The sequence below is a fragment of the Phacochoerus africanus genome, chromosome 1 (assembly GCF_016906955.1).
Source record: "Phacochoerus africanus isolate WHEZ1 chromosome 1, ROS_Pafr_v1, whole genome shotgun sequence".
In the NCBI taxonomy this organism is placed as follows: domain Eukaryota; kingdom Metazoa; phylum Chordata; class Mammalia; order Artiodactyla; family Suidae; genus Phacochoerus; species Phacochoerus africanus.
The window spans coordinates 149,354,150-149,367,146 of NC_062544.1; the positions used below are offsets into that span (position 1 = coordinate 149,354,150).

The window sequence follows — 12,997 nt, forward strand, 5'->3', positions numbered from 1 at the left end:
TCTCTACTGGCCCCTTCTATCTCTTGAAATACTAAGTGAACCCAGTTGCCACTAACAAATCTGTAATAATAATCTAAACAGTATGACGAGCAAGCTAAACAAGAAGAAGCTAAAGTCAGCATAGACCTATCACTAAAAGAAATGTCTAATTCTTGTCTTTTTAAACATTTTGGCCACACCTGCAGCATGTGGAAGTTCCTGGGCCAGAGATCGAACTCATACCACAGCAGTGACCCAAGCCACTGTGGTGACGCTGTTCCTTAACCTGCTGTGCCACAAAAGACTTCCTCTAATCTTGTCTCTTACCTTCTCAAATATATGACCCCACTCATAGCTGAGAGTCCAATGCAAAGCACAAAGACTGAACACGCAGTTACTGGTCAAAGGTTGAGGTGGAGTTCAGATCCAAGCTCTGCTACAATGACTTTCTGGGCTGAGTGCATGTGGGTGCTGAAGAAACACTCTTTAGTCACGGCACAATCACGTAAGTGGAGAGAGACACTATCCTCCACAGGTTTCTGAATGTTTCTGACTGTTCCAAAGTAGATAGTCTTGGGGAAAACTCTTTACCTGGTGCTAGTCACTGTGGTGGAGACCAATGGGAAGCACATTGAGTGACACTATTGAGACGGGACTCTGAAACGGGGGAAATCAGGATGGGATGGAGGTTTCCCTAAGCAGATGTGCTCTAAATCTATGCTGCTGTACCAGCTTGTCAAAACTTTCCAGACTTGCACATTCACAGAATTTTATAGAATGTTAAAAATAGGGATAACCAAAAGAGTAATACACATTTTGACCTGGAAAAGCCCAATACTCATTGCTAATGAAGTCAGAGCTCCTTAGAACTAGACTGTTGACTAGTCTTTCAATCATACAGATTTGAGGACTGAATTTGGAAAAAAACCTGTCCTAGTATGAAAAGAACATAGGCTTCAGAGTCAGATAAAACTGGGATTGATTCCTGGCTCTATCACTTAGAGTAACCTTTGGCAAAATTTAAAACCTCACTGGGCCTCAATCTCTCAGCAGAAGATTGATGGTAAAATGGGGTAATATAATCTACCTGCAGGGCCACTGTGAGGATTAGCAAATATACATGCAGTACCTAGCACTATGTACAGTCGAAGGAATTTAGCAAATGCTGCTGGTGGTAGTGTCCTCCTCCTCACTTAAATAACAAGCCACAACACTGTGCATGGCCTCCTTCCTGTTGACTCAGATATTAGTAAAATGAATTAAAGCAGAGAAAATAAGCAGAAGTGTGTCTAGAGCAGTCATGTACACATTAACTGGTTTCTTGGTCACAGAAGAGTCCCTTAGGTCCATTCTTAGCCCACTTTCTTCCTAGACAAAAAGTCAAGCCTGTAACAGAGTAAACATGGAAATTTTGTAAAGAGGAGTTCCCTGGTGACTCAGTGAGTTAAGGATCTGGCCTTGTCACTGCAGCTGCTTGACATGGCTAAGGTGTGTGTTCGATCCCTGGTCTGGGAACTTTTGCATGCTGTGGGTGCAGTTCCCCTGCCCAAAAAGAAATTAGTAAAGAGAAACTGCTGCAGGCAGCTCACTAACATTGTGGAGAACATGTGGAAAGAAGAAAGAACAAACTAAAAAGGCAGACAAAGGAAATTTTAAAAGCAAGATGCCCAGGACCATGCAGAGACATGTAAGCTTATACTCTCACTACCCTGAGAGTAAAACTCTAAGCTAGAATAGTATGGTTTTAAGCTATTTCCAAACATGTTAGGGTCAATGTACTACTCCATTAAAAGAAGGTACAGAAATTCTGCAAGAATGCTTAAAATGTGAAAAGTTTCGGTGCTTCAAAAAATAAACTATAGGAATTCCCGAGGTAGTGCAACAGGATCGGTGGTGTATTTGCAGCGCTAGGATGCAGGTTTCAGCCCCGATCCAGTAAAGTGGGTTAAAGGACTTAGTGTTGTTACAGCTGTGGCATGGGTCACAGCTGTGGCTCAGATCTGATCCCTGGCCCCAGAACCCCATATGCCATGGGGAGGTCAAAAAAGAAAAAAAAAAACATCATTCACTTACTCCAGGAATCCAAAGTGCAATGAAAGAAATGCACTTCTCCTTATGTCGTAAGTGGCTAGGACTTGACTCTTATAATGAAGTGATAATGAGGAGCTAAAGTTCTGTCCAGTCTGCCAATTATTGTATTTAATTAATTAATTAATTAGGGCTGCACCTGCAGCATATGGAAATTCCCAGTATACAGGTCCAATTGGAGCTGCAGCTGCCAGCCTATGCCATGCCCACAGCAACACCAGATCCAAGCATCTCTGTGACCTACACCGCAGCTCACGTCAGTTCTGGATCCTTAACCCACTGAGTGAAGCCAGGGATCGAACCTGCATCCTCTGGATACTAGATGGGTTTGTTTCCGCTGAGACACAATGGGAACTTAAAACAATTATTTTATTTATTTATTTATTTATTTATTTTTTGTCTTTTTTTATATTTCTTGGGCTGCTCCCGCAGCATATGGAGGTTCCCAGGATAGGGGTCGAATCGGAGCTGTAGTCACCGGCCTACGCCAGAGCCACAGCAACACGGGATCCGAGCCATGTCTGCAACCTATACCACAGCTCACGGCAACGCCGGATCGTTAACCCACTGAGCAAGGGCAGGGACTGAACCCGCAACCTCATGGTTCCTAGTCGGATTCGGATTCGTTAACCACTGCGCCACGACGGGAACTCCAAAACAATTATTTTAAATGAACGCAAGAGGGGCTTCGGAGACCTGTTTTCCTAACTGATTTTCTCACAATGGCCTACATCTGACTTGAAGACTTAATAAACTCTATATGAATTTTAAACTCTGGAGGAATTTAAAAACTAGAATGTTTTGTTACATTTTCAAAATAAAGAGGTCAAAGCAGGCAGTTGTTTTTCTGAGCAACTGACTGGAACACCCAGGTCTCCATGTTCAGAGGGGTATGTTTTAATAGCAGCAGTAGCAGCTGCTACCTAACATCAATCAAACACTATGGGACCAGATGCTGAGCTATGTGCTTTACATAAATCAGTTCACTTAAATGGCACGATAACCTTATGAAGGACCACTATTATTCCTATGTTAGAGGTGCAGAAACCAAGACTTAGAGAATTTAAGAATCTTGCCCAGTTATCAAGATTAGTAAGTAATAGCAGAACTAGAATTGGAACCTGGGAATTAGGTTTACCTTGGTACAAAGGACCGGGTGCTTTAGAGTCCATATGAGTATTTGTTAGATCACTCACTAGTTTAGATATTGTCTAAGTATATTAAAGAATATATTAAAAAAAAAGAGCAGGCTCAGCAGGTTACAAACTCAACTAGTATCCATGAAGAGGCAGGTTCAATCCCTGGCCTCTCTCAGAGGGCTAAGAATCTGGCGTTGCTGTGAGCTATGGCGTAGGTCATAGATGCAGCTCGGATCTGGCTTTGCTGTGGCTGTGGCATAGGCTGGCAGCTGCAGCTCTGATTCAACCCCCAGCCTGGGAACTTCCATATGCTGCAGGTGTGGTCCTAAAAAAAGCAAAAAAGGAATGTATCAAACACCAAAATAAGAATATTTGCTTTTAGAACTTCATTCCTCTTTCCCACATTTCTTTTTTTTCTCCCTTAAAGTCTTAAGTCAGAATTGAAGGACAGAAGAGCAAGGATAAGAGGTAGGACTGAATGACTGATGAGCATTTTCATCATCTGGGAAGAGCTTGCTGCTGTTAACTCCTCTCAGAGCTAACTGATACATATGAACAATTTATTTCAGGCCCTGGGATTATCTCATAAAAGCAAACTTTTGTTTATTTTTTACAAGAGGTAAAGTAAAGAGACCTTAGAGACTGTCTGTTGAAACTTTGATATTGTGGTAGAAGTTCTGAGGATTCCCTCTAGGTAGCAACTGGGACAGGACCAGAACCCAGGGGTCTTCCAGGGCTTAACCTGTGGCTGTAAACAGGCCCTGTGGTTTCTGTAATATCATGCCCTTAATCTGTATCAGTGAGGTGGCCTACCCCTGGCTGGGTCTGAATGAGTACTCCATATGGATATTATTTCTATCTGCATGTGATGGAAACATGGGGAAAGGACATACATTTGGAGAACTAAGGGTGGTCTAAAATGAACACAGTGTGACATACGAAACACAAAAAAGAGACCAGCTTCTATCTTGAGCACAGATTATGACTCAAAGCATTTAGTCCTTTGAGAATTTGCTAACTATTGTAGAACCGTTTCACTTTTTTTTTTTTGTCTTTTTAGGGCTGCACCTGCGGCATATGGAGGTTCCCAGGCTAGGGGTCCATTCGGAGCTGTAGTGGCTGGCCTACGCCAGAGCCACAGCAACACCAGATCTGAGCCGCATCTTTGACATACACCACAGCTCACGGCAACGCCGGATCCTTAATCCGCTGAGCAAGGCCAGGGATTGAACCCGAATCCTCATGGATATTAGTCAGGTTCGTTAACCTCTGAGCCACGACAGGAACTCCTCTGTTTCACGTTTAAGTTCACCCTCATTCAGACATTTGCTGATTCATAAAAAATGTAACAGGTTTACCTGGATTTATTTCCAGTCTAATCTGTCCATACCAATTGCTCAGATAAGTGTGTTCAAAGTCAAATAGCTACAGGTGTTCCCGTTGTGGCTCAGAGGGCTAAGAACCTGACATAGCTCTGTGAGGATGCAGGTTCAATCCCTGGCCTTGCTTAGTGGGTTAAGGATCTGGCGCTGCCACAAACTGTAGTGTAAGTTGCAGATGTGGCTTGGATTTGGTGTTGCTGTGGCTGTTATCCGGTGTTACACAGGCCAGCGGCTGCAGCTTCAATTAGACCCCTAGCCTGGGAACTTTCATATGCCGTAGGTGCAGCCATTAGGTGGGATGCTTTAAAAGCTTGGGCTTCATTTGAAAGCCAAAGACTGGAGGGCTCCAGTAATCATCACCCCAATTAAAACACTTTATTGGTGTATCATCTTGGGTGTCATCTAACTTTGCTGTGTCTCTATTTTGCTCTCAATGATCAGAACTCACATGAACAGCATATAATGTCTCTTAAGTGCTATAAAGTCTCTATAGAAAGACACTCTACGAAGACCTTTTAAAGGTACTCCCTAGTATCCAAAGGAAGGGGAAGCTAAACATAAGTAATTTAGGATCTGAACTGCATGTAACTTACCTATATCGCTCCTCCTGTAAGGCCTGCATTATTAATGAATAGTCTCTCTGGTAATGTTCCTTGAGGGTCTCAAAGGATTCCTCTAGTCTGGCCTGGGTTTCCCGGATCTCCTGGATCTCATGGAGTAGTGCATCGAATCCTGAGCTCTGCATGTCCAGGGTGTTTGTCTTGGAGCTGGACGCCCCTACAGCGATGCCTCCAGTGGTGCTGTTGGCTCCCACTGAGCCTGAAGTGGCACTAGAACAATCTTCCTCACTACCATATTTGGGGCTCGACTGGAAGTTTGAAATCACTCCCAAAGCCTTCCCCCCATCATCCACTTGCCCCTCCTCTAAAGAGTCCTTCAGGTTAGGGATATTGTCCGCACTGCCAAACTTATTCCGAATTAGTGAAGCGATCTCTCTGGGCTTTGAGACCACAGCCCCTGCTGCTGAATGTGTTGCCTGGGAGAAGCTGGAGAGTCCACCTTTGACACTGTCCACCACACCTTCACTGAAGCCAGTCACCTTCGCCCCCACATCCTTCAGACCCTGGTGCATGTCCCTGAAGACGTCCTTTGGCTGCCGGGGTATCCCATTCTGTTCCACCTCTCGGAGCTTCCTGTGGTAGTGCTCAAGCTTCTTCTGTAGTTGGAGGATGGTCTGGGCAGATTTCTGGTTCTTCTTCTCAAAGACCTGCTTGATACGGGCAGCCTGCTGCTTGTCTGCACTGTTGGCAAGCTTCAGATATTCAGCAACGTTGTCGTCCCGGGCTGTCTGTGCAATCTTGATTTGTTCTGTTAGCTTCAGGATCTTCTGCTGCAAGTGAGCAATAGCAGCCTTTGTGCGCTGAGGGTCTGGTGTTCCATCCACAGAGTCTGTGTGGAGGCTGCCATCAGTGCTGGAGGCCACTGCACTGGAAGTCTGGGCGAGGCTGCTTACCTCCAACCGCTCGATCTAGCGTAAAAGCAAGAGGTGGATGTTAGAAGGAGCCTAAGAGGACTAGCTCTCCAGAATCAATGAGTCCAAATGTACTGAACATTTACCTCCTCAGCACGTATAGCTGACCTAATTCCTCCTGTCCTGTACAATTCCTTGTAAGTGTCCCTCTTGGACACTGTCCTCATAAAAGTACATTTAGCAAAACAGATATATGGAAAAAAGATTCTCATGCAAAGTAAACTGTAATCCTCTTCCTTTGCTAGAGGATTTATTACAGTATTTCTTTAAATAACAAAGCTCCCTTACTGAGTGTAAAGCATTAATTCACATTCTCTACACATACTTTTGTTCAGAAGCACACCTATGTACAACAAGGTACATATGCATTTCAACTTAATTACATGAAAAGCATATAATTAAGAATACACTGAATTCCAATTCATGCACTTAGATTATGGTCACCTGAAAATGTTGGCTAGTAATTTAAGTAGCTAGATATAAAAATCCCATTTTATCACTGTATCTTTTTATTCAAATCATACCAAGCGTGATGTAATCATTTTCTTCCAGTAGGGACAGTTAATTGGTATCTGGAGACAAGTGAGGGTAAGAACGGGACAGTACTGTTGAAAGTGCACGCATGAATGTGCTCTTGAGAGTTAAAATCCCAGATCACAAGTAACTGTGATAAATGTGGGAAAGATAACATGAACAGTCAGGGACAGGGACAGTAAGAGATAAGTAGTTAGACAAGCCAATGATAAAGTTCAGGCCTTTTGGAACTCAAATTTTTGTGAGTTCCATCCAGTAAAAGATCTTTATTAGGCAAGGGACTCACTCCAAAGACATACAAAGACTAAGAACTTCTGGTATGCGTAAGCAATCATTCAAGGGAGTTGAAGAAAAAGACAAATTATTCAGATGTGAAAACTTAATACTGCAAAGCCATTAGCCAAAGCTAAGGGGAGGTCACGTTTCCCTAACCCAGGAAAAAAAGTCCTTCAGGAAGATGCCCTGGGTGCGGCCTGTGGTGGTGAATTAGGGTAGGGGCCATGGAAGAAGACTTTAGAAACTGCTCTCTATGGAGCAGTAACAGTAATAAATAATAAAAAAAACTCACCATCTCATGGTAATAATAATACTGAGAGTGACAATTTACAAGTTTACCATTCTGGAGATTAAGAGCACTCTTTTTCTTGATTCTCAAACCCTAACCTGCTACCAGCAGCAATTTGCTAGAAAGAACTGTATAAAGGTTACAGTTAAAAGGCTGAATTAATTAATTCTGTAATGACAATAATATACCAAATATGAAATATTTATGAAAGGCTGATAATTAACTTGTTGGTCTAAGATGCATTCTCTTTTGTCATCTTGGTTGTATCTCATCCATTTGCTGTGTGAGCAGGGACTATGCTGACATCTAACTTCAAAACACCTGTAGTGCATTACTGGATTCAATATATTACTACCGATGTGAAAAAAACAATACGATTTTCCTTCTTGAACATCTGAGAAATACCATACATTTAAATAAAAGCAAAAAATAACTGAAAACTGAAATGAATAACAAAAATGACTAATAAAACTCTGCAGCATAGTTAAGGGTTTGCACAATAACTATTTTGTCACTTCTCCGTCTGCCCTGTTCATCTCTAGGTGCAGGCTAACAAGCAGTGAAAGAGCCATAGGGAAAGCAGCAGAGGGAGGATGAGCCAGAGTTCCAGATAACCAAGTTGCCAAGAATTGTAACAGACGCTCCTGGAAACCTACTCTCTTCGGTGCCTGAGGCTTGCTCACTCAGGTTGTACAAAGTGCCCATTGTGTGATTTTCTTTCTGAATGGGATTTCAGATCCCATAACTAATGTGTGTAATATGACCCTGATTGTGTACATGTTTAACAGCTCAAAATCTACCACAGTATGAAAGAAAGCAAATATGAAATACTGCTAGATCTAAGACTTCAAGCTTATGCATGGTCTAGTTTTCCTAGGTTCTTTCTTATTAATTTGAATATCAACTTATATGCATTCTGTTGTCTGAAGACGTGTAGACATGGAGGTCATATTTAACTGTTACTCTGGGAGGACATAAATTGATCACACTGCTAAAAAGAAGGCTTTGGGACTAGAATTAAGGTTGGATTACATCTCTAAAATTGAAAAAAAAAAAACCAAAATAAAGTTTCAATATAATTATTTACAAATGATCATAGTTTAGATGTAATTTTATTTCCCTACACAGTAACTAAAGAAATAAGCCAGACTGTCTTTACAGTCCTACCTGCGCTGTTTGGAGCCACACTGTTTCCTTTCAGTATGCGACTCCCACTTAGAAACATCAACATGCCTGCAAGGGTACAGCTGACAGAACCCACTGTCCTTAGCTTTGGGAAAGAAAGCTAACCCACGCCTCCAGCAGGAGGATAGTTTAACACTTGAAACCATGAATCACTGGATTACTCAGTAACTCCTTCCAATTTTGGCAGACACTATTCTTAAAAAGGAAGGAGAGAGAAGAGAGGGAGAAATAGGCAGAGGAGTGGGTAGGGCAGAAGAGAAGAGAGAAAAAGATATACTCAATTACAGAATTACAGAACAGGGCTGTGAATACTTTCTCGGTATCTTTTGAGCTGTGAACAAAGTCCACGGTGGCCTGAATACTCAGCACTGGTACCGCCTGATTTAGCCATGAGCTGTATACGTACCAACTGGAAAATTCTCTTTTCCAATAGCTTTTGCTAGCATACTTGGCTATCCACATATAATATAAAATTAGATTCCTACTTCACTCAAGACAAACAACTATATTGCAAATGTGAAGAGCTAATTTTAAACCTTTTAGAAGGCAGTACTGGAAAACAGCAAATAGTTTTCTTATACAGGAAAAGGCACAGCTCAGAAAAACAAGACTATTAAGCCTGGCTATATTTACTATAGCAGTGAAGCAAGGATTCTGGCATAAATTGAGGAGGTTCAAATTTGGCTTTGCTACTTACTAGCCATGTAACCTTAGGCAAGTTACTTAACCTCTGTATCCAGTTCATCAACTGTAAAATAGGGATAGTACCAATGCCCATTTTCAGAAGACTGCTGTGATGATCAAGTAAGTCAATAAACACATAAGCTATCAAAACAGTACTAGGTACAAAGTAAGCTATTAGTACTGGCTATTCTTTTTGTACCATGTAAGTGGTTCCTTTTTTTCCCCCTTTTTTAGGGCCACACTTGCAGCATATGGAAATTCCTGGGCTAGGGGTTGAATCAGAGCTGCAGCTGCCACCCTACACCACAGTCACAACAGTGCCAGATCTGAGCCACATCTGCGACCTATGCTATAGCTCATGGCAATGCGGGATCCTTAACCCACTGAGGGAGGCCAGGGATGGAACTCGCGTCCTCATGGATACTAGTCGGGTTCTTAACCTGCTGAGCCACAATGGGAACTCCTAAATGGTTCTTTTTAAAAAACTCAAACATTAAAGATTCCAGAATATACATCTATCCAAGATCTTACACATTGCAGGTATAAGGAGTACAAATAGGAGTACAAATAAGGAGTACAAAGAGTTCAAACAAAAGAATAATGTAATTCAACATTACATAAAGTAACAACAGTCACCTTTCTTGATAACTGGTCATGTGGCTAGGCAGCTATTGTCTACTGCCTGATCTTCCAGTTCTCCCAACAACCCTATAAAGTAGGCATTGTTTTCACTAATTTACAAATGACTGACTTCGAGGTATCCCTATTACCTTATCACATTCTGACAGTAGCAGCAGCAATATCACCTTCACAACAGGGCTTCCTATGACCTAAAGGGCTTTCCCGTCTAATCACACCTGCCAGTGTAGCAACTTCCAGCCCATCTACTGCTGAGGTTAGAACTAGTATAGAAATTAGCATAGAATCAGTATAGAAAAAGCCATGACCAAAAGTCAGTCAGTTAAATATATTTTGACTACTTATTATAAGTTAGGGAACATGCTACAAAGCTGGGAGACATGGTCAGAAGCCAAGATTAATAGCTAACTGTTGCTAAAAGAAGCTGACTATACTGTTCTGCTTAAACTCTGTCTCTTACTATTAAAAATTCATTGTTGGAGTTCCCATCATGGCTCAGCAGAAATGAATCTAACTAGCATCCATGAGGACACAGGTTTGAACCCTGGCCTCGCTCAGTGGGTAAAGGACCTGGTGTTGCTGTGAGCTGTGGGTATAGGTTGCAGACTCGGCTCAGATCCCAAGTTGCTGTGACTACAGCACAGGCCGGCAGCTACAGTTCCAACTGGACCCTTAACCTGGGAACCTCCATATGTCACAACTGTGGTCCTCAAAAGACAGACCAAAAAAAAAAGTAAAAATAACTCATTGTTAAAGTTATCTATTATTTTGTTATCTATTATCTGATTAGCCAAAGAGAAAATTTCAACATTTACACCTCAAAACACCTATTAGTTAAGGACAGAATTGGAGCCACGTAGGGCATAGTATTTCATAAAGCTTTACAATGGCTTTCAACTTTTATTTGCAAATATATTAAAGATATGTCTACTCCCTCTCAGTGGATAAAAGTGTTAGAACATGGCAGCACCCAGCTCTGACAACAATTATACATAAAGGCAATGTGGTGGAAACCGCACGGATGGGAGGAAAAGGACCTGGGTTCAAATCTGACCCATCACCTCACTAGATGTATGCCTTGCTCTGGGCCACCTACTTGTTCTCTTTAAGCCTATATTCTCTCTTCCATACAATGGGGTTATCACTTTCTCCTGAGATTATCTGAAAAGATGTTAAATGTGTGTTATGCCTGCTAAACATGGCAAGCATTCAAGAAATCACCTTTTTCAATTCCTTCCTTGGTTTATTACTCAAAATCCAAGTATAATTTTTTTTTTGTCTTTTGTCTTTTTTGTTGTTGTTGTTGTTGCTATTTCTTGGGCCGCTCCCGCGGCATATGGAGGTTCCCAGGCTAGGGATCTAATCGGAGCTGTAGCCACTGGCCTACGCCAGAGCCACAGCAACTCGGGATCTGAGCCGAGTCTGCGACCTACACCACAGCTCACGGCAACGCCGGATCGTTAACCCACTGAGCAAGGGCAGGGACCGAACCTGCAACCTCATGGTTCCTAGTCGGGTTCGTTAACCACTGCGCCACGATGGGAACTCCCCAAGTATAATTTTTAACTAAAAAAGATTCAGAGGAGTTCCCGTTGCGGCTCAGTGGTTAACGAATCTGACTAGGAACCATGAGATTGCAGGTTCGATCCCTGTCCTTGCTCAGTGGGTTAAGGATCCGGCGTTGCCGTGAGCTGTGGTATAGGTTGCAGACGCAGCTCGGATCCCGCGTTGCTGTTGTTGTGGCTGTGGCATAGGCTGGCAGCTGCAGCTCCGATTGGACCCCTAGCCTGGGAACCTCCATGCCACGAGTGCGGCCCTAAAAAGAAAAGAAAAGAAAAGAAAAGAAAAAAAAAAAGATTCAGAAACCACTGACTTGACATTGCTATCTTCAATAAAAGCCACTGTTCCACTCTGTTTACTTAGTGTGATGAAGTCATCTACGCTTTATAGAGTACTGGCTCTTTCAGGAAACCGCATACTCTGTACACTAAATAATCCACATTATTTCTGAGAAAATGAAGGGAGAATTTTAGGGTAAAAGAAGAAGAGGGTAGAGAGTGAGGAAGTCTTTGTGAACAATCAGAAAATAAACAGAAGCTTGACTATTTTGGTTTTTCTGAAAGTGTTTCTTTTCCAAGGCCAATTTAGTAGAATGAACTGTGCATGGACCTATGCAAATTGATGCTGGAGCACCTGCAAACCACTGTTCTGCCAGATATTTTCTGAGAGATACAGTAGCCATGTTTCTGAACCAAAATTGGAGTGTGTGGTTCAAGTCAAGTATGTTTATTGGGGCAAAATGTTAGAATATTGATTTGGGGGAGACTACCCCCTCAAATCCCATACAAATGGTAGTCCCTAGAGATTTTTATTCTTGGTCCTAGGAACTACACGGGAATCTACCTTCTAATGATTAACAAACATGCTCTGGTTGGTCTTACAAGCTTTTCTTTTTCTGCCAGGCAGATTGTGTGGAGGATGTAAAACAGAGGGAAGACTCCTCTCCTAGGCGTTTTACAGTTCTGGATTTGAATTCTGCATCATCTCCTTGAGGCTTGCCTTTGTCACCTCCCCCACATCTCATCCCAAACAAAATGAAAAGAAATCCCATGGTCTATTAACACTTTTTGCAGAAAGCATATCTTAATCATGACAATGCATTCTACTTATCTCCAAAGTCTCACTGTAGAAATGAATGCCCCTCCCTCCTCACAGTAAGCACAACTCTGTTGAGCAAATTTCTTATGTGCAACTCTGACCTGATTTTCAGTTTGCTGTGCCATGAAATGGAGAGGAGATCTCAAGTGGGTGTAATAGAAAATAAAAATGGACTAAGTTCCACTAGCTCACAGTCAGCAAACCTTTTTTCTAAGCATTCCATTTTCTACTTTGGAGCTAAAACCAAGATTCAACTTACAGTCTAAAAAACAGGCCTTTTCAGTTGTCATAAAATTTTTTCTCATTGATAAATAATTCTTATACAAACCAAAGTATTTTTAAGTTCTAGGAATCATCTTTGCTTTTTTTTTTTTGGTCAACCCCACAGTGTATGAAGTTCCCAGGCCAGGACAGAACCCAAGCCACTGCTGCAGTAACAATGCTGGATCCTTAACTTGCTGTGCCACAAGAAAACTCTACCTTGGAACTTTTTAATATAGAACTTTGGTACATAGAACAACTATGTACCAAGGTCTATGGAGATGTGTCTGGACCACCACAAAAGCGAATAGTGAGCAGGGCTCCTGGAACCCTGATTGACTCTTCTTTTATC

General features: G+C 42.1%; 1 protein-coding gene across 7 annotated transcripts in view; it reads right to left on the reverse strand.

The window, feature by feature from the left end:
- The window catches only part of TMCC1 (transmembrane and coiled-coil domain family 1), a 261,795-nt gene that overhangs the window by 20,159 nt on the left and 228,639 nt on the right, over window positions 1-12,997 (reverse strand). For all 7 annotated transcript variants that reach the window (XR_007135077.1, XR_007135078.1, XM_047781543.1 and 4 more), the window contains one exon: window positions 5,182-6,116. Coding sequence is in view for 5 of the 7 variants with exons in the window: in XM_047781543.1 (XP_047637499.1) it covers window positions 5,182-6,116 (935 nt within the window). In the remaining 2 variants the exon portion in view is untranslated. The remainder of the gene's footprint in view (window positions 1-5,181; window positions 6,117-12,997) is intronic.